The sequence below is a fragment of the Sapajus apella genome, unplaced genomic scaffold (genome assembly GCF_009761245.1).
Source record: "Sapajus apella isolate SASKATOON/1434 unplaced genomic scaffold, GSC_monkey_1.0 scaffold12, whole genome shotgun sequence".
NCBI classification, from domain to species: domain Eukaryota; kingdom Metazoa; phylum Chordata; class Mammalia; order Primates; family Cebidae; genus Sapajus; species Sapajus apella.
Genome location: NW_022436952.1, coordinates 38,623,477 through 38,644,424, shown reverse-complemented (window position 1 = coordinate 38,644,424; position 20,948 = coordinate 38,623,477). Strand labels below are relative to the sequence as shown.

General features: G+C 52.8%; 1 protein-coding gene across 3 annotated transcripts in view; it reads left to right on the top strand.

The window, feature by feature from the left end:
• Window positions 1-19,284, top strand: part of SLC13A2 (solute carrier family 13 member 2) — a 25,284-nt gene extending 6,000 nt beyond the window's left edge. Inside the window, exons 2-14 of one of the 3 annotated variants that reach the window (XM_032281072.1) lie at window positions 5,577-5,705; window positions 6,807-6,943; window positions 7,051-7,256; window positions 7,920-8,100; window positions 8,212-8,334; window positions 10,054-10,272; window positions 10,492-10,580; window positions 10,859-10,980; window positions 12,152-12,313; window positions 12,940-13,077; window positions 16,136-16,210; window positions 18,528-18,760; window positions 19,037-19,284. In XM_032281072.1, the coding sequence (XP_032136963.1) occupies window positions 5,577-5,705; window positions 6,807-6,943; window positions 7,051-7,256; window positions 7,920-8,100; window positions 8,212-8,334; window positions 10,054-10,272; window positions 10,492-10,580; window positions 10,859-10,980; window positions 12,152-12,313; window positions 12,940-13,077; window positions 16,136-16,210; window positions 18,528-18,760; window positions 19,037-19,085 (1,863 nt within the window). In that variant the 3' untranslated portion in view covers window positions 19,086-19,284. Of the gene's footprint in view, window positions 1-5,576; window positions 5,706-6,806; window positions 6,944-7,050; window positions 7,257-7,919; window positions 8,101-8,211; window positions 8,335-10,053; window positions 10,273-10,491; window positions 10,581-10,858; window positions 10,981-12,151; window positions 12,314-12,939; window positions 13,078-13,588; window positions 14,329-16,135; window positions 16,368-18,527; window positions 18,761-19,036 lie in introns of those variants that run through there. The other 2 variants (XM_032281074.1, XM_032281073.1) reach the window with 2 other exon arrangements.
• Window positions 19,285-20,948: the final 1,664 nt, after the last annotated feature.

Here is a 20,948-nt window from a genome sequence, read left to right as displayed (position 1 = left end):
TACAGGTACATGCCACCATGCCCAGCTAAGTTTTTGGTTTCTTGGGTTGTTGTTTTTTTTTTTTTTTTTTTAGTATTTTTAGTAGAGATGGGGTTTTGCCTTGTTGCCCAGGCTGGTCTTGAACTCCTGGGCTCAAGCAGTCCCCCCACCTCAGCCTCCCAAAGTGCTGAGATTACAGGTGTGAGCCACTGCGCCCAGCCTAATAGCTGTATTTCAGTAAAACTGGTTTCCTTTTTATGTATTTTATTTAGTGCATTTAAAAACATTATTTTAAGACACTGGAATGCTTCATCCGGCTGCCAAGGGTATTCTAGTGCTAAAAAATATACGAACCCCTACAGCAGAAATTTCCCTAAGTGTATACAAATACTTGCGTACGAATTTTTTAAACTGCATATGGTAGTATCTGTGTAATCTTTTATTAAACCACATCTGACTATGCCACTCTCTCTCTGCTTAAAACTCTTTGAGGCCTTCTCCCTTCTTCTCCACTGTCTTCCAGACAAAGTCCTAGATTCCTCTCAGGGCAGACAAGGCTCTTTCCAAGAATGCATCTTGATCTTTTATGTCTCATTCTGTTCTACATTTACTCCCTCACTCCAAGCCCCTTTGCCCACTAACTGAACTCCTACTCACCCCTCTGTACCCACTCAAGGTTCCCCCTCTGGAAGCCTTCCTCAGCCCAGACAAAAGGAGGCTCAGGGACAGGGCCCCTTCTCCTCTGAGCTGCATTCTTCTGGTCTCTGCTTTACAGGTGCTTGGCAGGCTGCCACCCAGTGCCTCGCCTTGCTCCTGAGACCCAGGAGTGCTCACTGCCAGCAGCACACCCACTTGCTAGGGGCAGAGGGGCAGTGGGAGTGTCCCCCATGTGCCAGCCTGTCCCCACCCTTGAGTTAACCTTCAATCACCAGGAGGAATGAGGTGTGACACCTCTGAGACTGTGGGCACATATGCTGCTGCCTGACAGTCATAGGCTGTACCGTGCCGTGACAGAGGCCAGGATGTCCGCAGGTCCCACACCTGCCACATACCCCAGGTCTGGAGTCTGCCCTGGACTCCTTGTCACCTTCACTTCCATCTGTGCCTCATATATCCTCTCTGATTTCCCTGGAAGCCCAGGAGCACGCTTCTCTCCCAGCACCAACCCTGCTACCTGCTCACAGGCTGCAATGCTTTACAACTAATTCCTGGCCAGGTGCAGTGGCTCACACCTATAATCCCAGTGTTCTGGAAGGCTGTGATGAGAGGATTGCTTGAGCCCAGGAGTTCAAGACTAGCCTGGGCAATATAGTGAGACCCTCGTCTCTACAAAAAAAAAAAAAATTTGTTTTAATTAGCTAGGTATGGTGGCACACAACTGTACTCCCAGATACTCAGGAAGCTGAGACAGGAGGATCACTTGAGCCCAGGAAGTCGAGGCTGTAGTGAGCTGTGATCACACCACTGCACTCCAGCCTCGGCAACAGAGTGAGACTCTGTCTAAAAAAAAAAAGTTAATTAATTAATTTTTTAAAACCCTTATTCCTACATTTGTTCTCTTCATCCTTACAGTAACCCACTGGGTGAGTGTTTCTCTTATCCCCATTTGCATAGTGGAGATAAATGTGTTTACAGCTGCAAATGCCTGATGGGCATTATGGCACATGCCTGTAGTCCCAGCTATTTGGGAGGCTGAGGTGGAAGAATTGCCTGTGCCCAGCAGTTGGAGGCTGCATTGAGCTATGATCACACCAACCACTTCAGTCTGGGAAACAGAGCAAGACCCTGTCTCTAAAAAAGAAAGAAAAATTTAGTCTGGGTGTGGTGGTTCATGCCTGTTATCCCAGCACTTTGGGAGGCCGAGGCGGATGAATTATCTGAGGTCAGGAGTTCAAGACCAACCTGGACAACATGGTGAAACCACGTCTCTACTAAAGATACAAAAAGTTAGCTGGGTGTGGTGGTGTGCACCTGTAATCCCAGCTACTTGGGAGGCTGATGCAGAAGAATCACTTGAATCCGGGAGGCGGAGGTTGCAGTGAGCAGAAATTACACCATTGCACTCCAGCCTGGGCGACAGGATGAGACTCCGTCTCAAAAAAAAAAATTTTTTTTTTAATTAAAAAAATAAGAAATGAAATGTACAAAAAAAAAAAATGCATGGGATTGGCCAGGCACAGTGGCTCACGCCTATAATCCCAGCACTTTGGAAGGCCACGGTGGGTGGATCACAAGGTCAAGAGATCGAGACCTTCCTGGTCAACATGGTGAAACCCCGTCTCTACTAAAAATACAAAAATTAGCTGGGCATGGTGACACGAGCCTGTAGTCCCAGCTACTCGGGAGGCTGAGGCAGGAAAATTGCTTGAACCCAGGAAGCGGAGGTTGCGGTGAACCGAGATCACACTATTGCACTCCAGCCTGGGTAACAAGAGCAAAACTCCGTCTCAAAAAAAAAAAAAAAATGCACGGGATGACAAATAAACTAATTATTTTGAATACAGGAATCAAAAGATGGAAAAATAAATTCCAGCTCAGAAATAGATGTGCCTCCTTGCTAGTACATTAGATAAGATCTAACGTTGGTATAATAACTACCAAAATTTCACATTAATAATGGAGGTAAACAGAATGTCAAGATATATTCTGAGATAACCGCAACAACTGGATTGGTATCTGATAGCTGATAGCCACCGTCAAGTATCTGTGAGGAAGTCAGCAATAATACCATTAATAGCACTGCGATTCTGTTCCCCATGTTCATAACCTTAGTTCGATATTAGTGAACAGATCATAGTTTTTCCCCATTTAACTTCATGGATCCTCGGAATTCCATGCCCCAGTTAAGAATCTCATGATGCAGGAAGAACAAGTCAGCGAATTGTGCTCCAGCTTGACAGGCTGCCCAGGAGGTGGGATGGGGACATAGGGCCAAAGCCACCGAGGTTAATGAAGGCTTCTGGATGGAACTTTGGAACAGGTCTTGGGTTTTGATCCATAGATAGAGAGAGATCCATCACAGACAGAAACATAGAGGGGAAGGGAGCCATGTATTAAACACACTGGTGAGTCTGACATTTTTTTTTTTTTGATACAGAGTCTCACTCCAGTTGTCCAGATTGCAGTAGTGCAGTGGTGTGATCTCAGGTCCCTGCAGCCTCAACCTCTGGCTCAGGCGACTTTGCCACCTCAGCCTCCTAAGCAGCTGGGACTCCAGGTGCCCGCCACCACACCCAGCTAATTTTTTGTACTTTCAGTAGAGACTGGGTTTTGCCATGTTGCCGAGGCTGGTCTCGATCTCCTTTACTCAAGTGATCTGCCTGCCTCAGCCTCCCAAAGTGTTGGAATTACAGGCGTGAGCCACCATGCCCAGCCCTTTGGAGTATGGAAATGGTGTCTCAAAGTGACGCGACTTAACAGAGCCCAGCCACAGGAAATGGCAGGCCCTGGGAAGATAGCTCTGGATTCAGAGTCCCAGCTCACTCTCCCTACACTCCACCAGTCACAGGGAGCCCGAAGCTGAGGACACCCTCAAATGCAAGTGACCATGCTCAGGATAGCAGGTGGAAGCTGGAGCTGGGGAACCAGGTGGCCTGGTTTCTCCACTTCCTATGTGTGTGACTTTGAGGCATTTTTGAAATGTATTTACTCCTTTCTTTTTTCAACTGTGAAATGGGATCAATAGTTATTACCTCTGAGAGCAACTAAATGCAACTTTTAAAAGCATTTGAAGCACATAGAACATGACACCTGGCACAGAGTCATCCTCTGATACTTCTACAGAAATTTCTTCTCGAATCAGCAGAGTGAGCACCACCCCAACCCTCCTCCGTGTCTCTGACCAGAGAGTTCTAGGCGGACAGGGTAGAGGACACCAGGGTCCAGGAGGGTTGGCCTGTCCTTAGTCCAAGGGGAGGGTAACTGACCATTCAATCATTGTGGGTAAGGAGACACCAGCATCAGCAGAATCCTGCTGGGGGAAAGAGGGGGGCTGGGTTTCTCTGGTCGAGGGTCAAATGACCCCACTCCTGGAGCTGATGAGTTTATGTCCAGGGTGACAAGAAGTAGTAGAGGTTTGGTGGAAAGAGAGCTTGGCTTCGGACAGACTTGGTGGGGCTGGTGTGCAGCTGGGCAGCTGTGCAGGCTACACACTTAACAATCATTGGGGCACTATTCACAGAGACTACAAGGGGAGTGTTCTTAGGTAGCGCCTTAAAGTTGCACAATCCCAATGCCTTATCTGAGTTCCATCCTGGCTCTGCCACTTTCTGTAATAGTTCTGTGACCTTGAGCAGCCATTTACCCTCAGAGTTCATCTATAAGGTGAGACCACCACACCCACCTTAATGGCTGTTAGGTTTTCACAAAACCACAAAAATGATAATACTAAATTCCTAAGAATTGATCAATAAATAGCAGCTGGCTCTTCCCCCAGGCCACCTCCTACTCCCACCCCAGGGACCCTTCCCAAGCTTTAGGGTACTAAGGGTGTGAGGTTCTAATGGGTGAGCTCAGCCTGTACCAGGTGGAGAGAAAGCGACAGGGCGATAGGGTTGGTTAAGGGAGGAGGGGCTCCCTAGCCCCATTGTCCAGCAAACCCCAGCATGGGGCCCCTTCCCTTGGCAAACAAAGAGTGGGAAGGTGCCCAACCCCTGGAGAGGGGATACTGGTGCCCTCTCCTGGCTAATGATTCTCCAGCCCTGGGAAGCCTCCTGGCTAATGATTCCCCAGCGCTGGGAGAGGCTCTATCAAGGAGGGTGGGCCTCCATTCCTGCCCCAGTTCCCCTTCGAGGCCTGAGGTCAGGCTTCTCTAGTCTTGGGGGCTTCATGTAGGAAAGGAGGACTTCTGGTACCCAAAGACTCACAAGACTATGACTCAGCGTTGCCCCACAATTCCCTGCACAGCACAAGCATCTTGGGGGAAACTTCACATAGCCTATAAATGTAAATCGCGCCTCTGGAGTTGTGCCATGCAGCAGCCAGACCAGGATTGCTAGAAAGGAGATCCTCCACCATTCCCAAAACTCTCCAATGATTCATTCATTCAGACAAGATCTGCTCCAAAGCCTGCTGAGTACTGAGCTCCAAGGATCCAGATGCCACAAAACCAACTCTGTCTGATGGAGAGCTCACTCCTAGCAGAGGGAACAAAGACTAAATATCCAACAAATAAACATATCTTGCAGGTTGTGATAAGATCCGGGAAAGGCCAGGGTGCCAAGCAAAGGTCCACAGTGCCCAGCTCCCGCTCCTTCTTCTGGCAGCCCCCATCTCATCTTGGGACCCTCAACTGGGCCCCCTGCAATCCTCTTGTGCTGGAAGGGGACTAGTAACAAACTCCAGACTCTCCAATGTGGCTGGCCTATCACATCCAGGCTCCCCAAGGTCAAAGACAAGGTGGTACTGGTGCCTTGCTTTGTTTTTTATTTGTATTTTGAAAAGAGACCTTGGGCTTGGGAATCAATGACTGTGGATGTCACAGGCTCTCCCCAGGCAGTTACGAATGGCCTGGTTTGTCTGAGGGACAAGAGGTGGCATGGCTCTGGGACACAGGCCAGCACTCTCTAACAGCTCTGCCACTTCCCTCCCCGCTGCAGGAGGCCTACTGCGCATACACCATCATCCTCATGGCGCTCCTCTGGTGCACCGAGGCCCTGCCCTTGGCCGTCACCGCCCTCTTCCCCATTGTCCTGTTCCCTATGATGGGCATTGTGGACGCCTCTGAGGTGAGCCCCCATCCATAGGAGAAAGCATTCTGGGCAATGCAGGAGGCGGGGCGGGGGTTGGGTTCCCTCAGACCTTGTTGACTAAGGAAGCCTCATCACAGGCAGGGCACATGGATGAGGGGTTCCTGCCTCTGCATGAGGAAGAAGTCAGCTAGAAGGCTGCGGGCTGGGGTGGGGACGGGTGCAGGACTGGTGCGGAGAGTTCGTTCAGAGTGAGAGTGATTAACCAGCCTTAGGTGAAAGGTAGAAGGCATAGCGACCCGGAAAGGCCAGCTAACACACTTGTATACTTCTAGTTCAGTGGCTCTCGAACTTGAATAGCATCGGAGTCACCTGGAGGGCTGGTGAAAACACGAATGGCTGGATCCAGAGTTTCTAATTCGGTAGATCTGGGGTGGGGCCTAAGCATTTTATCTCTAACAAGTTTCAGGTAACGGTGATGATGCTGGCCCAGGGACCACACTTTGAGAACCGCTGTCTAGTTTTTAGAAACCGCACTAAATTATCTATCTCACAGTCCATGGCTTGGAACTCGAATCACAGTAGATGATCTCCCAATTAATTGTTCCTAAAGGGAGATAAAGTGAGTTTGGCAAGAAGAAAGGAACCTGGTTGATATTAAATGGCAGATAATCCAGGCCGGGCATGGTGGCTCATGCCTGTAATCCCAGCACTTTGGGAGGTCAAAGTGAGCAGATCACTTGAGCTTAAGAGTTCGAGACCAGCCTGCCCAACAAGGTGAAACCTTGTCTCCACAAAAAATACAAAAATTAGCCAGCATGGTGGTGCGTGCTTGTAGTCCCAGCTACTTGGGAGGCTGAGGTGAGAGAGGATGGCTTGAGCCAAGGAGGCGGAGGTTGCAGTGAGCTGTGATTGTGCCACTGCACTCCAGCCTGGGCAACAGAGCCAGACCCTGTCTCCAAAAAATGGAATTTAATTTTTTAAAAATGGCAGATCATTCAAAGACCATTTCCATCCAGTTTTGAGAGACCAGGGAAATGCCAGTCTGTGGGAATGTCAGTGACCACATCCCATAAGATCGGGGGCACCGTGGGAGACTCCAGGGTCTTCCCATTGCTCAGCCATGTGTCCACCTGCCAGGTCGCCATCGAGTACCTGAAGGATACCAACATCCTGTTCGTAGGGGGGCTGCTGGTGGCCATCGCGGTGGAACACTGGAACCTGCACAAGCGCATCGCCCTCCGTGTGCTCCTCATCGTTGGGGTGCGGCCAGCCCTGTGAGTTCCCGCACACCAGCATGGGAGAACCTGCTGGGGAGATGTTCTGGGTACCCGGTCCCTGAAGGGAAGCTGGAACAGCAGTGTGTCTGTCTGCCTGTCCCTAGGCTAATCCTGGGCTTCATGCTGGTCACGGCATTCTTGTCCATGTGGATCAGCAACACGGCCACCTCGGCCATGATGGTGCCCATTGCACACGCCGTCCTGAACCAGCTGCACAGCATACAAGACAACGGGGATGTCGAGGAGGGCAGCAACAACCCAACCTTTGAGCTCCAGGAGCCAAGTCCCCAGAAGGAGGTGACCAAGCTTGGTGAGAAAGAGGAGTCTAGACCCTGCCTCAAACCCTTGGTTCTTGGAGAGAGTCTGAGGGTCTGTTTCAAGGGATGGTCATCTTGGAGCTTTGAGGAGAGAAGAAAGACAGTGACCAATTTGTTTTTCCTTTTTTTAAAACGTCAAGTCCCCCCCGGGCGTGGTGGCTCATGCTTGTAATACCAGCACTTTAGGAGGCCGAGGCGGGAGGATCACCTGAGGTTAGCAGTTCGAGACCAACCTGGCCAACATGGGAAACCCCGTCTCTCTAAAAAAAAAAAATTTTTTTTTCAATGTCAAGTCCCCTGTGTTAGAAATCCCCTCATCCCTGGGCAAACCAAGATGCTTGCTCACTGTAGCAAGAAGACAGCTGAAGTGTAGGTGGACAGTCCAAGGCCTAGGCACCATTCTTCCTGTGTGGTTTGGGTCATCCTCCTTTCTTCTCTCAAGAGAGAGGTCACACCAGACGGTGGCCGAGGGCACTCCCAGCCTGAGACTCTGGGGAATGCTGGGCCCCTCAGGCCTGGAGACAGCCTCTGTCCTCCTCCCAGCCCCGGTCTGCGCTGTTCACAGACGAGGTGCCCTGGAGGACCTTGCAGCCCGGGCCATGTTCCCCAGAGCTGGCCCTGTACCCGCCCCCAACTGGGCTCTCCCTCGTTTCCAGAAAATGGGCAGTCCCTCCCTGTCACGTCTGCTCCTCCAGAGGGGAGGACACATCACAGCCAGGAGCATCTCCGCATCAGCCAGTGCCTGAGCCTGTGCGTGTGCTACTCTGCCAGCATCGGGGGCATCGCCACGCTGACTGGCACCACGCCCAACCTGGTGCTGCAAGGCCAGGTCAACTCGTGAGTGACAAGGGGTGGGGCATCTTGTGGGATCCACACACTCCCTGGCAGATGAATGGGGCTGGGCAGTTCTGGGACAATGTCACACAGCAGCCCACATCCCTCCTGCAGGCTCTTCCCCGAAAACGGCAACGTGGTGAACTTCGCCTCCTGGTTCAGCTTCGCCTTCCCCACCATGATCATCTTGCTGCTGCTGGCCTGGCTGTGGCTGCAGATTCTCTTTCTGGGATTCAAGTAAGTGGCAAAGTCCCTGCCCTTAGCCCTGGGAGCTTCCAGTTGTGACCAGATGTGGAAAATGATATCATTACCATCCCAGTGAGAAGGCTTCTCCCTCCCAAGGCCTCTCTGTGCACTTGGATCTCCATTTGAGCAAAGTACTGGGTAGAGAGTAGTACCCCATTTCACAGATGAGCAATCTGAGGCTTCAGGAGTGGTTCAGCTAGATTTGTCAGTGCTGGGACTGCAAACCAGGTCACTTGATGCCCCTTCCCATAATGTTCCACCGTCCTTTAACAGATGCTTAAGGAGCACACTCTGAGCCTGGTTAGTTACAGAAGCACCTGCTGTGTTCCTACTGTATCCCAGGTGGTGAGTAAGGCACTGAGAATACTAGAAGGAACTAGGCCCAGCCCCTGTCCTTGTAGCCCATCAGGTGGATGATGATATGGTGGGGGCCATTACAGAGAGAAGCCCAGATGCTGTGGGAGCACAGAGAACAGAGTGCCTAGTTCAGCCCAGGTGAGTGAAGATTTCAGAACACCCTGGAGGAGATCGTGCCTGGAATCTTGCAGGACTAGAAGTCAGCCAGGGAGAGACGGGTGAAGACATTCCAGGCAGCAGGAGCAGTCTGCACAAAGCACAGAGACAAGAAAGGACATGATGTGTTCGAGAGAATGCTAGTTGTCAGGGCTAAAACACAAACAACAAAAAGGAGCATCAGGTCATGCCGCTGGAGAAGTAGGCAGGGGATTGTTCTGGAAGCTCTGTGTGCCACCTAAGCATCTGGACCTTGTCCTTGAGGCCAAGAGTAATAAGTAGATTCCATTCCTACTTCCAACCCGGGATTCCTGGCAGCCACTATCTGGAGCTCTGAGTTGGAAAATCGTGGGAGACCCTGCTAAGGCTCAGTTAGTATCAAGTCTGTGATTGATTAGTGATGTCTGCCATGAGTATGGAGTATGCATGGTATGAGTGTTACTGTGATATGAATTATAATTTGCCCTTCCTGCCCAGGCAGTGGTGAGCCCTTGAAAGTTTTTAAGCATTGCTGCTACACTTTGGAAAAATCACTTGGGAAATGTAAAGAAGCTGGATGAAGGTTGGGGGCTAGTACAAGGCAAGGTGGTAGTGGAAGAGAGATCAGCACAGTGCCAGGCGCCATAGGGGAGTCAAAGATGTGTGAAGCAAGAAGGAACTCACAGTCCAGCAGGGAGCTTGAGATTTACCCAAGTGGAAAGTTAAATGTCAACACAGGTGAAGTCCGCAGCAGAAGGAAGTGGGCTGCAGCCCATTGTGCCTCTGAGACAATGCAGGTGGGGCTCAGGCTGGCAGGGGATGCCCAGAGCAGGCAGAGGAGGAAAGGAGGACTTCCCAAAGGCTGTTGGAGGAAGAGAGCTGTAAGCCAGGGCCGGAAGAGGTGCCGAGGTCTGAGCTGCTAGGTCCTCCTCATCCTGGGCAAGGGAGGATTCGGCACCATAGAACCCGTGGAGGAAAAGGGGCTCAGTGGAGCAGGGCCAAGCATGGGGAAACCCAGCTCCCCCTGCTAAGCACGAACTATGACCCCTAAAAGTCTTCCGCTGTTCCTCCAGAACCTCAGGTGGAGCCGGGGCCTGAGTGTCATGGCCCTGAGACGCCCTCTTGTGAGCGTCAGCCTTTAGGTCTTAGGCACTCCGAGCCCCTTGCTCCCTGCCTGGTGCGCGCCCCCCACGAGCTGCCCAGCCCCTCTGCCTACAGCTTCCGGAAGAACTTTGGCTTTGGGGAAAACACGAAGGAACGACAGCAGGCAGCCTACGGCGTCATCCAGACCGAGCATAGGCTTCTGGGCCCCATGACCTTCGCAGAAAAGGCGGTCAGCATCCTGTTTGTCATCCTGGTGCTGCTCTGGTTCACCCGGGAGCCGGGCTTTTTTCTTGGCTGGGGCAACGTGGCTTTTCCCAATGCCAAAGGGGAGAGGTGAGAGTTGCAGGGAATGGGAGGAGGACATGTCTGGGGCTCACGTGCTGGGGAGGAGGGAAGTGTGTAGGTCCCCAGTGCAGAACAGGCGGTAACACATGGTGGGGAATGAGGGTTCCCCAGGCTTGTCTGTGGGAGGGGCTCCTCGCCACCACTCTCAACCCCGCAGCCCTGAGCAGCCCCAAGCCGCTAAGCCAGCCCTCCCTGCACCCTCTACAGCATGTTGTCCGATGGGACAGTGGCCATCTTCATCAGCATAATTATGTTCATCATGCCTTCCAAGTTCCCAGGGCTGACCCAGGACCCAGGTAAGCAGCTGGACTGGGGCAGGGAAGGGTCTCCGGACAGCCCCTGCCTTCAAGTATGTAATGTACCTTCCACCACATTTGACAGGAGTAGGCAAAGCCCAGAAAGGCTGGAGCGATTTGCCAAGGGCACAGGGACTCGAGGATAAAGTTGAGATGTTGCAGAACTCAGGGTCCCCTCCTGCCTGCGTTAAGCTCCAAAAGGGACCCACACAGGGAGCCCCCAAGTGGAGAGCTGAAAGGCCTGTTTGGTGACCCATCCTTCTCTGCTTGGGGAGTAGAAAACCCAGGGAAGCTGAAGGCTCCTCCTGCCCTCCTCGACTGGAAGACAGTGAACCAGAGGATGCCCTGGAATATCATGCTCTTGCTGGGTGGTGGCTATGCCCTGGCCAAGGGCAGTGAGGTGAGAGGCCCCCGGCCCCCTCCTTGCTCCTGCGTCTTTCTTTTCCCCAATGTGAGGGAGACTCTGTGGCAGGGAGAGAGGGGGTCCTGTTTCTGTCCCACAGAGGGGAGACCTGGTCGCCCTGTAGGAGTCCCCGTGGGTGGGCAGAGCCTTTGCAGCAGCTGGGGAGACTTAGGTTAGAGCCCCCATGAGGGAGGGAGAAGCACAAGCCCTAGAGACCTCTCCTAGAGACTAAGGAGAGGCCTCAAAGTCCAAGGGAAGGCGGAATTCCCTGGTGGGCGGGGCCTGTTCCCAGAGACATATGCCATCCCACCCCGGGCCCTCGCCCCCTGCCAGAAAGAGCATGCTGTAAGGTCCGCACCGAAGTAGTTGGGCTTGTGTTGACACGGTCTGCCTGCCGCAGCCACCAGGGGGCACCATGATCACACCCACTCAAGCTCTGGGGACCAGAACATCTTTTCCCAGAGCCTCTGTCCAAAAGAGGAAAATCCCTGACACGGCATCCCTGGTCCTCCATGTTCTGGCTCAAACAGAAGGCAGCTGCCCAGGTCAGGGATGGATGCAGGGGACTCCCAGGTCTGCGGCATGTTCATCCACTAACTGCCCAATGCTGTGGTAGGTCCTGGCCCCACCAAGCAAGATTAAGTCCCCGCTTCGTGGGCTTGCAGCCTGGCATTCCAGACGCGGCAGGGCAAGACCTCGGAGCTCTTCCATCCCCATCCTCCCATCAGCCTCTTCCAGCCTGTAGCAGGGTCCACCCCCAACTTTCCCTCCCTGCCAGGAGCAAGGTCCCCTCTGCCCCAAGCCACTGGACTGGAAGGGGCAGGAAGAGGGCTAAGGTTGTCCAGGGACCTCCTGAGAGGGGTCAGGAAGGCAAGAGTAAGTGCGGTCAAAGATTTTTGCTCCCATCAGGCTCCAAGTTTCCCAAGAAGACCCTTTGGCCCCCTCTCCTAATTCCTCATCTGACCCTTCTTCCCACACCCAACTATTCTTCAAGAGCAGGAAAGGGCATCCCTTGGTCTTAGCTGGGTCCTGTCATCCCTCTAGAGCTGCCTTTGACTCTGAATACCAGGGAGGTGTGAGCAGGAGTGGGATCCTCCCAGAGCCTTGGCAGAGGACTCAGGGGCCCAGGCAGCCTTGCCTCTCACACGCCATCCTGCTCTGCCCACAGCGATCGGGCCTGTCAGAGTGGCTGGGAAACAAGCTGACCCCACTGAAGAGTGTGCCATCTCCAGCCATCGCCTTCATCCTCTGCCTCATCGTGGCCACCTTCACCGAGTGCACTAGCAACGTGGCCACCACTACGATCTTCCTGCCCATCTTAGCCTCCATGGTGAGCTGGCCCTCAGAAACACCTCCAGGCAGCCCTCCTGCCTGCCCGCCAGAGGTTCTGTCTGCTGGGCAGAGTGACCTGTCTTTGTACCTCCTCTTTTCCTGAAGAGGACCCCTGAGCTTCTATCCTTCTCTAGGCTCTTGAGCCACCTTGGGCCCCAAGGTGCTCTGGCCCTTGACTCACCCTTTCCCTGGTGATGTCACCCCTGGAGTATCCTGATGGGGATCCTGGTGGCCTCACCTACCTCCCCACCCCAGTCCCTGTTCTGGTCATTCCTGAGGTGATGGGGTGAAATTGCTCCCCGAAGCGTCCCCAGCCCCTTATTCCCCAGGCGTGTTCCTGCAGCCTTTGATGACACCCCCAGAGCCCCTTTGAGATCTGTTTTATGGGCCCCTCCCCTCACCACACCCCACGAGGCAGGCCGACACACTCATTCCCTCCAGAGAGGTCAAGAGGCCCTTCCCAGGTCACCCAGTGCCTTCTGGGAGAAGTGGTGGGTTCATGACCAGAGAGTGTGTGGGGGTGCAGGGGTTGTCCCCCAGAGAGGGGAAGCAGGAGAATTGGGGGCCATACGTCCCCTCCAGGATGGGGACCAAGATTAACTCTGCCCACTGCCTCCCATCCAGGCCCAAGCCATCTGCCTCCACCCTCTCTACGTCATGCTCCCCTGCACTCTGGCCGCCTCCCTGGCCTTCATGCTGCCTGTGGCCACCCCGCCCAATGCCATCGTCTTCTCTTTTGGGGGCCTCAGAGTGTTGGATATGGTGAGTGGCAGGGAGGCCTGAATGCCTCATCCCTCCTTCCTGCTCTGACTTTCCATCTTAGTGAACCACAAAGCAGCTTAAAGCCACTGAGAGCCTCAGAGTTGAGTGGGCCCTCATCTGGGGTGAAGGTGCAGTGGGGGAGGTTGGGACATGACCTCTCAGTGGCAGCATCTTCAGGCCCTGCCAGCCCCCCGCTATGTGAGAGGGAGGGAAGTGGGTGGGGAAGATGGGGAAGGCTCCAAGGTGCCAGGCACCCACACTCAGGGAGATGAGCTCAGAGAGAACAAGCCCAGGGCCCTGGAAGCTCAGGAGGGGCACCCCTTTTCCCTGATAGCACTGGGAGTAAAGCAAGGGGCAAAGGCATTGGCTATGCTGCAGATTAGGCCAAAGGAAGGACTTTCCAGAGAGAATTTTGCTGGTGGGAGGACTCCTATGCACCCCTGAACACCCAGGGGCTTAGGGGCGGCCCAGCCCGGCCCCTGCTTAGCCAAACTGGCTCTCCTCCCTCCAGGCCCGGGCAGGATTCCTGCTCAACATCATTGGAGTCCTGGTCATCACACTGGCCATCAACAGCTGGAGCATTCCTATCTTCAACCTGTACTCCTTCCCCTCCTGGGCACAGTCAACCAACACCACAGCCCGCTGCCTGCCCAGCCTGGCCAACACCACCATGCCAAGCCCCTAGACTGGGGCTCACCCTGGCCTTGACCAGGAAGACTCACACCGTTCCCACTCCTCTGAGCCAAGAGGGGACACCCCAAGTTCCAAGCTCCTAGCCAAAGGCTGAGAGAAAGGCATGTGTGTACATAATGTCTTGTGTGTCTATAAGGAAGGTTTATATGTTCAATTTCCTATGTGCTGGAAGAAAAGGCATGTGTGTGTGTGTGTTTATGTGTGTGTGTGTGTGTACCCGCATGGATGTGGGCGGTGTGTGATGTGAGGCCAACTGAGGGTGCTGTGTGCATGCACGTGATCCTAGGTGCATATGCTGGACAGTGCATGTGTGTGTTCACAGACAACACAACACACCCTCTCTGGCGCCCCACGTCTTGGTCTCCTCAGCTTAGAGACCAGACTTCTTTGCACTGTATTTATTGAAACTCAGACTTGGAGTGCCGTGGGAGGAGGGCCTGCCAGCGGTTGCCATGGGAACAGCCTCTGGGACTGGCCCAGCACACTGAGGGCTCCCCAGCGTTTGGGTGTTTTGGTGGAAGTTCAAATATTAACCACATTAAAGTCTTTTACAGTAAAGTCTGGGATGATTTTTCACGGCACTCTCCAGGGCTGGTCCCCAATGTGGTTCAGACCCCAGGTTGGGGGTTCCAGTGGGAAGGGGCCTGGCCTCTGTCCTGTACACAGCCCCCCAGGCACCCCTCCCACCCAGGGGGGAAGGTCATGGTTGGGCATCCCTGCCAAGGCCCTTCAGAGTGGGCGCAGCCACCTAGGAGAGCCACACTGACATCACTGGGCCGGCTAATTGGGAGCTGCCAGTCCCTGCGTGTCTTTGGGAAACCGGCCTCCCCGTTCCCAGAGCACTCCCTGGGTATTTACATAAAACCCTCTGCCCCTGCCAATTCCTCATGGACCCTTCCTCCAGCTGGAAAAACCGGTCCCACCAGGCCAGAGGAGGCAAGCTGACCTGTGCTGGGTGCCCAGGGGACAGGACCCTCATCCTGCAGCTCGGGAACAGGCTGGGAACTGGCATGGCCTTCAAAGTCCAGGACCAGACAACTGTGAATAATTCCACCTCCCCCCACAACCTCTACCTGGCCTACCCCGAACTCTCCCACCCCGTACCCTCACAGTCTCCAGTTTTCATTTATCTACAAGGTGGGGTGGGGATGGGGAAGAATGACACCACATCCATCATTCCTTCTGCGAGCCAAACAGCCCTTCCCGCTTGGAAATTCGTTTTTGTGTTAATGCTAAGTCCTCCCACTGTGGACAGCGGCGTGTCAGCCTAGAGTTCATCCAGACAGAAGTTTCCCAGAGTCTCGCCCCATCCCCTCCTGCTCCAGTGGGAGAGAAAAGAGACACTTCCCATCCCCTTCATGCCCACGTGAAAAGGGGGGCTGGGCTGTGAAGAGAGAAACCCAGAAAGGATTGCATTCTGGATCCCCCTGGGCCAGGCTTCCACTGGGTCCTCCCAGAGCTGGGGGTTGGGAATGCAGATAGGAGGGGCACTGTGCAGGGGAGTAGGCAGCTGTCCCCAGGGTACAGAGGGTCCTGACAGGATATGCCAGGCATCCCGGAGAGGCAGGAGTGTTGTTCAGGTGGCTCCACCCCCACCCTGGCCCCCCCCCCAGGCTGGCATTCCTCACTCATGAAGCACAGCCATCAATCACTGTTCCCACTCAGACCCACAGGAGGACCCCCTCCCACCTACCAAAGCCCCAGGCAACAGTCCCCCACATTGGAAATGGGCGACCCCAGAACAGTGTGGCTCCCCCAGTGGCCTACCCACATGTGGTGGGTCCCTAAGGAGCAGCCCAGCTCCATCTGCAAGGAGGACCCTCTGCTGCCACTTCCTTCTGGACCCCGGCTGGGGAAAAGGCGAGTGTGCTTCTCAGGGTGCACAAGCCCTGCCCACTGTTCTCAGCTCCACTTCCCCCTCAGTCCGGCTCAGAGAGGGTCAGGTGTGGACTGAGGTCACACAGCAGTCCCAGGAAGTGAGGACTGGTCCTGCTTTCTCCAGGAAGGAGGTGGACGCCAGCCAGCCTGAGGGTCCAGAGGTCGACCATGGTGGGTGCCCTGGAAGGGCTCTGGAGCCAAGCCTCCCCTAGGTGCTCAGAAAACATCCTCTTCAGCAGGCAGGAGGGTGGACAGGTGGCAGGTGGCACCTGTTGGCCTAATCACCATCATTAACTGGGCAATAAAGTGGCACGGCCTGGGCCAGCTTTGAAGGAAGGGCCTGCTAGCTGGGTCAGGTTTCTACAAGCAGCCCATCAGCTCGGCTCCTCCACACACTCCAGGCGGTGGCCGGTAGATGGGCCCAGCTGGGACTGGGTCTGCGCCCTCGATGCCCAGGCACCCACACCCCTTCATTGATGCCTTCCAGGAAAGTATCAGCGAGCTTTGGGTGCCTCCTTCCAGCTGGACTTGGGCCATGCTGGGACTCAACAACTTCTGCAGTGTAAGCGTCCCATTGCTAAGATCCACGAGGCTGGAAGCTACTTGAGGACAGTCTGCCTGTTGGAGCTGTGTCCCCAGTTCCTACACAGGGCCCGGCACGTGAAGAAAGGAATGTATTGGAAGCATACAGAGTTTCTTGCTCTCAGGGTGAAGGTGAACACGCTGCTTTCCAAGTCTCTTTCCAGACTGCCATGTGTGGAGTAGTACGTGGCCTTGAGAAACGTCTTGACCTCTCTGGGCCAATGTCACCTTAAGCTCAGCAGATAGGCCCAGATTTCTGAGCCCACCCATAGTGTTCCCCTGTCACTGTCCCCTGAGGTCCTGGAAATGTCCCTGTCTCCCTACCCGCTCCTCCTGCCAGCCAGCACCAGCCCTCTAAGGCAACCAGAGGGCCCCGGGATGGGCAGAGCTTGCTAGGGAGCTTGTAGAGGCAGGGGCGGGCTGTCCACACCACTCTTGGAGTTCACCTGGACCTGGGCCCCAAGCAAAGGGCAACCGTGGGCGTTAAAGACCTTGGCCCCAGAGTAGGCCTCTTGGGGACACAGGCCATGACTTCCCTGTCTCCTCACAGTCTGGAGGGGCTGCTGCTTTCTGAAGGAGGGAGGGAAGGGTGGAGGAAGCTTGGGAGTGCAGGGTCCAGGCGGGGTAGAACTGGGTGGGTGAAGTTCTGGTGGAGTACCAGCCTAGAGAGGGTGCCCCTGCAGCCTCCCCCCAGTTTGGCAAGGGAAGGGGAAGGGGGTGTGCAGAGGAGGAGGTGAGGAAGGAAACAGAGCAGCCTGATTGGCAAGAGTGTGGCGGGGACCATAAGCATGCTCCGAAGGGTAGAAACACCCACAGATGTGTGTACGTGCAGTCACAGATCCATGGGTACCCGCAGAGCCCACAGACACAGGCGCAGACATGGATACCTGTGAACACATAGTGACACACATTCACGCACAAACACTCATGCGCACAATTGTACAGGCGCTCACAGCCTGAAAGACACACAGGACCACGCCCAGAAACACACACAGACATACACAGCCACAGCCAAGTGCACACACACAGTCGCTCAAACTCCTCTGCACCCCATGTCAGACCTGAGTGTTTCACTGCATGGGATGCCCACACTTAGACGCAGGTTCTGGCATGGACATACCCAGCAGCACATTACAGCTCCGCAGACTTCATGCGCACCCACGGCGGCATGCAGGCGTGAGAACACAAATGTAAATACATACACACTCATGCAGAGGTACACACGTACTTACACAGACACTGACACCAGTGAAAACACACACACCCCAGCATTCCTTCTCCCACCTCCACAGCAGGAGGGATTAAGGCAAGAGGCAAGAAGCCCTCCCCACCCAGCAGGAGTTTGTGTTCCTCCCCCCTACCATCCCCCCAACCAAGCTCTCAGATTGGAAACTCCCTGGATTTCCCAGGGGGTCAGCCAACCAGAACAGGCTCAGACCTCCCGGCCCAGCTGCCCCGCCACACACCCTCCACAGCTCCGGGTGCTTCTCCATCAGCCACAGCCAATGAGCTGCTTGCTTTTCCCCAGGAAGCTCACCCTAATTAACCCCAGACCCCCCCACCCCTTCTTTGATGTGGGGTCCCTGGGCCTTGGGGCCTCATGGCAACCATGCTTGGGGCCTGTTCCTCTGTGGATATTCTTCAGTGTCTTGCACACCAGTGGTGTGAGATTTGGAAAGCAGCAGGCTCAAATCTTGGGAACTCACTTTGGAAAGGCAAGCCTAGCCTGCATGAGCAGAAGCGGACAGAAGATGACCAATCCAGATGCGGGGTTCAAGGAGGGGTCCCCCTCCTCTATCACACTGGGGCTTCCAAGGGTGGGCACACACTCTTCCTTCTTTCTTGGGTCCCTAGGGTCTTTCCCCAGACTGAGGCATAGCAGACATTGGTCCCAGGGATTTCCATCCCCAGCCAGGGCTGTTTTCTGGCTCAAAGCAACCCAGCCCTGGGTACAGCTCAGCAGCACACAGTGAACCATTTCCGACCTCCAATCTTCAGAGGAACAGAGCTTCCTCTGGCCCCAGCCTGTCTAAGCACCCAGCGGCAGCTCCTCCAGGCCAGAGCCCAGCTCAGCTCCACCTGAGGACCTGAAATGAGGAGGCTAAAGTGTATGGGACCAAAAATCCAGACAGAAGTCCTTTCCCAATACTGCAGCAGCTAGAGTGGAGGCTAGACACCAGGACAGACTTTTGGGCCTAGGGGAGAATTCTGACGGGTTGGCAATGATGAGAGAAGGAAGGGATGGTCCTATCTAGAGACAGAGGAGAAAGACCTCACAAATTCCCTTTCACTCCAAGCTCTGTGGCAATGCCAAGGCTCCTGCCTCAGCTCCCAGGCTGCCTGCAATGAGGAAGTTCTGCTTCCCAAAGGAAAGAGGCAGCCGGAGCCAGAGCCCACACCCATTCCTGGGGCAGAGGTGGATCCTGTCTTGGAAGAGAAAGAAGTTCATCTCATCCATCAGAAGCAGTCTCACTGTGGGAGATGACAGCTACAGTCCCTCCTGGGCATCCCATCAGGGCCTCCCTGGGACCCTTGGCCCCTGAATTAATTTGCATTTTCTTGATTTTTAATGAAGTTGGAAATCTTTTCACTTGTTTTGTTTTTTGTTTTTTGTTTTTGCCATTTGTATTTTACCTGTGAATTGCTTATGTCCTTTGCCAATTTTTCTGTGAAATCATCTTTTTATTTATTTATTTATAAAGAGGAACTCTTTATATATTGTGGATATTAACTGTTACATATGTTATTATTAACAGATTACTATTAATCTGTTACATATGTTACAACACTTTCTTCCAAGCTGTGTTATGTCTTTTAACTTTGTTCATGTTACATTTTGCTCGAAAGAAATTTAAAATTTTTACTTAGTCAAATCTGTCAATATATTCCTTTATGGCTTCTGGATTTGATGTCACGCTTAAAAATGCCTTCTCCACTTCATAATCATAAAACTGTTTCCCATATTTTTTCTATTTGTTTGTATGATTTTCACTTTTACATCAGATTGTTAATCCACCCGGATTTTTAAACACATAGTATGAAGTAGGATTTAACTTTATTTCTTTCCAATGGAAAGTTAATTATCCCAAGGAGAGGGATTTCTTGCTTGTTATTTTAAAATACTTGATAGTCCAGATGCCGTGGCTCAAACCTATAATATCAGCACTTTGGGAGCTCGAGACCAGACTGAGCACAAAGCAATACCACATCTCTACAAAAAAAAAAAAAAAAAAAAAAAAAAAAAACTTAACTAGCTGAGTATGGTGATATATACCTGTAGTCCCAGCTACTGGGGAGGCTGAAGTGGGAGAATCGCTTGAGCTCAGGAGGTGGAGGCTGCAGTGAGCTGTGATCATGCGTCTACACTTCAGCCTGGGCAACAGAGCGAGACCCTGTCTCAGAAAAATATAATAAAGGCTGGGCACAGTGGCTCACACCTGTAATCCCAGCACTTTGGGAGGCCAAGATGGGCAGATAACAAGGTCAGGAGCTTGAGACCAGCTTGACCAGCATGCTGAAACTGCATCTCTACTAAAAATACAAAAATTAGCCAGGCATGGTGGCGCGTGCTACTCAGGAGGCTGAGGCAGGAGAATTGCTTGAACCTAGGAGGCGGAGTTTGCGGTGCGCTGAGAGCACAACATTGCACTCCAGCAAGGGCAACAGAGCGAGGTTCCATCTCAAAAAAGAAAAAGAAAAAGAAAAGAAAATATCTTACTATTATATACCTATTTTAAAATACCTTGTTATATGCCCAATTCTCACAAATATTCAAGTTTATTCTAGATTCTATTATCTTCCATTAATTTATTTATTTCTGTGTCAGAGTTGCAGTTTTAATTATGGAAGCCTGACTGAACATTTTGAAAGCTGACGGGGCAAGTTACCCCTGTCAGTGTTCTTTCTCAAAAAGTTCCAAGCTATTCTCATATACTTACCCTTCCCCCGAACTGCAGAATCAACTTGTCAAGTCTCAGGGACCAAAAAACCTTTAGACTTTTGATTTGAATTACATTCAGCTTCTAGATTATTTAGAGGAGAACTGGCATCCTTACAATATTCTATTCTGCCTCCTTGTTCTTGCTGTTTTAGAGACAGGGTCTCACCACGCAGTCCAGGCTGGTGTCAAACCTCCTGGATCAGGTGATCCTCCTATGTCCAAAGTGCTGGGATTACAGGCATGAGCCACCGTGCCCAGACTTTTTTCTTTCTTTTTTTTTTTTTTTTAACCTTCCAATTCAGGAACATGATATGCCTTTATATTTATTCAGGTCTTATTTTATATCTATCAGTAAAAATCTATTGTATTTTATGAGTTAGATCTTTTTGTCTCCTTTTTTTTCTTTTCTTTGTTTCTTTGTTTTTTGTTTTTTGAGACAGGGTCTCAGTCTGTCACCCAAGCTGGAGTGCAGTGGCTCAATCTCGGCTCACTGCAACCTCTGAATCATGGGTTCAAGCAATCCTCCCAGCTCAGCCTTCCAAGTAGCTGGGGCTACAGGCGCGCGCCACTTCACCCAGCGAGTTTCTTGTATTATTCATAGAGACAGGGTGTCACCATGTTGCCCAGGCTGGTCTCGAACTTCTGAGCTCAAGAGATCCACCTGCCTTAGCCTCCCAAAATGCTGGGATTACAGGCGTGAGCCACCTCACCCGGCTAACTCCTGTTTTAATTGGTTGTTTTAGTTGTATAGAAATGGTTTTGATTTTTATACATGGGT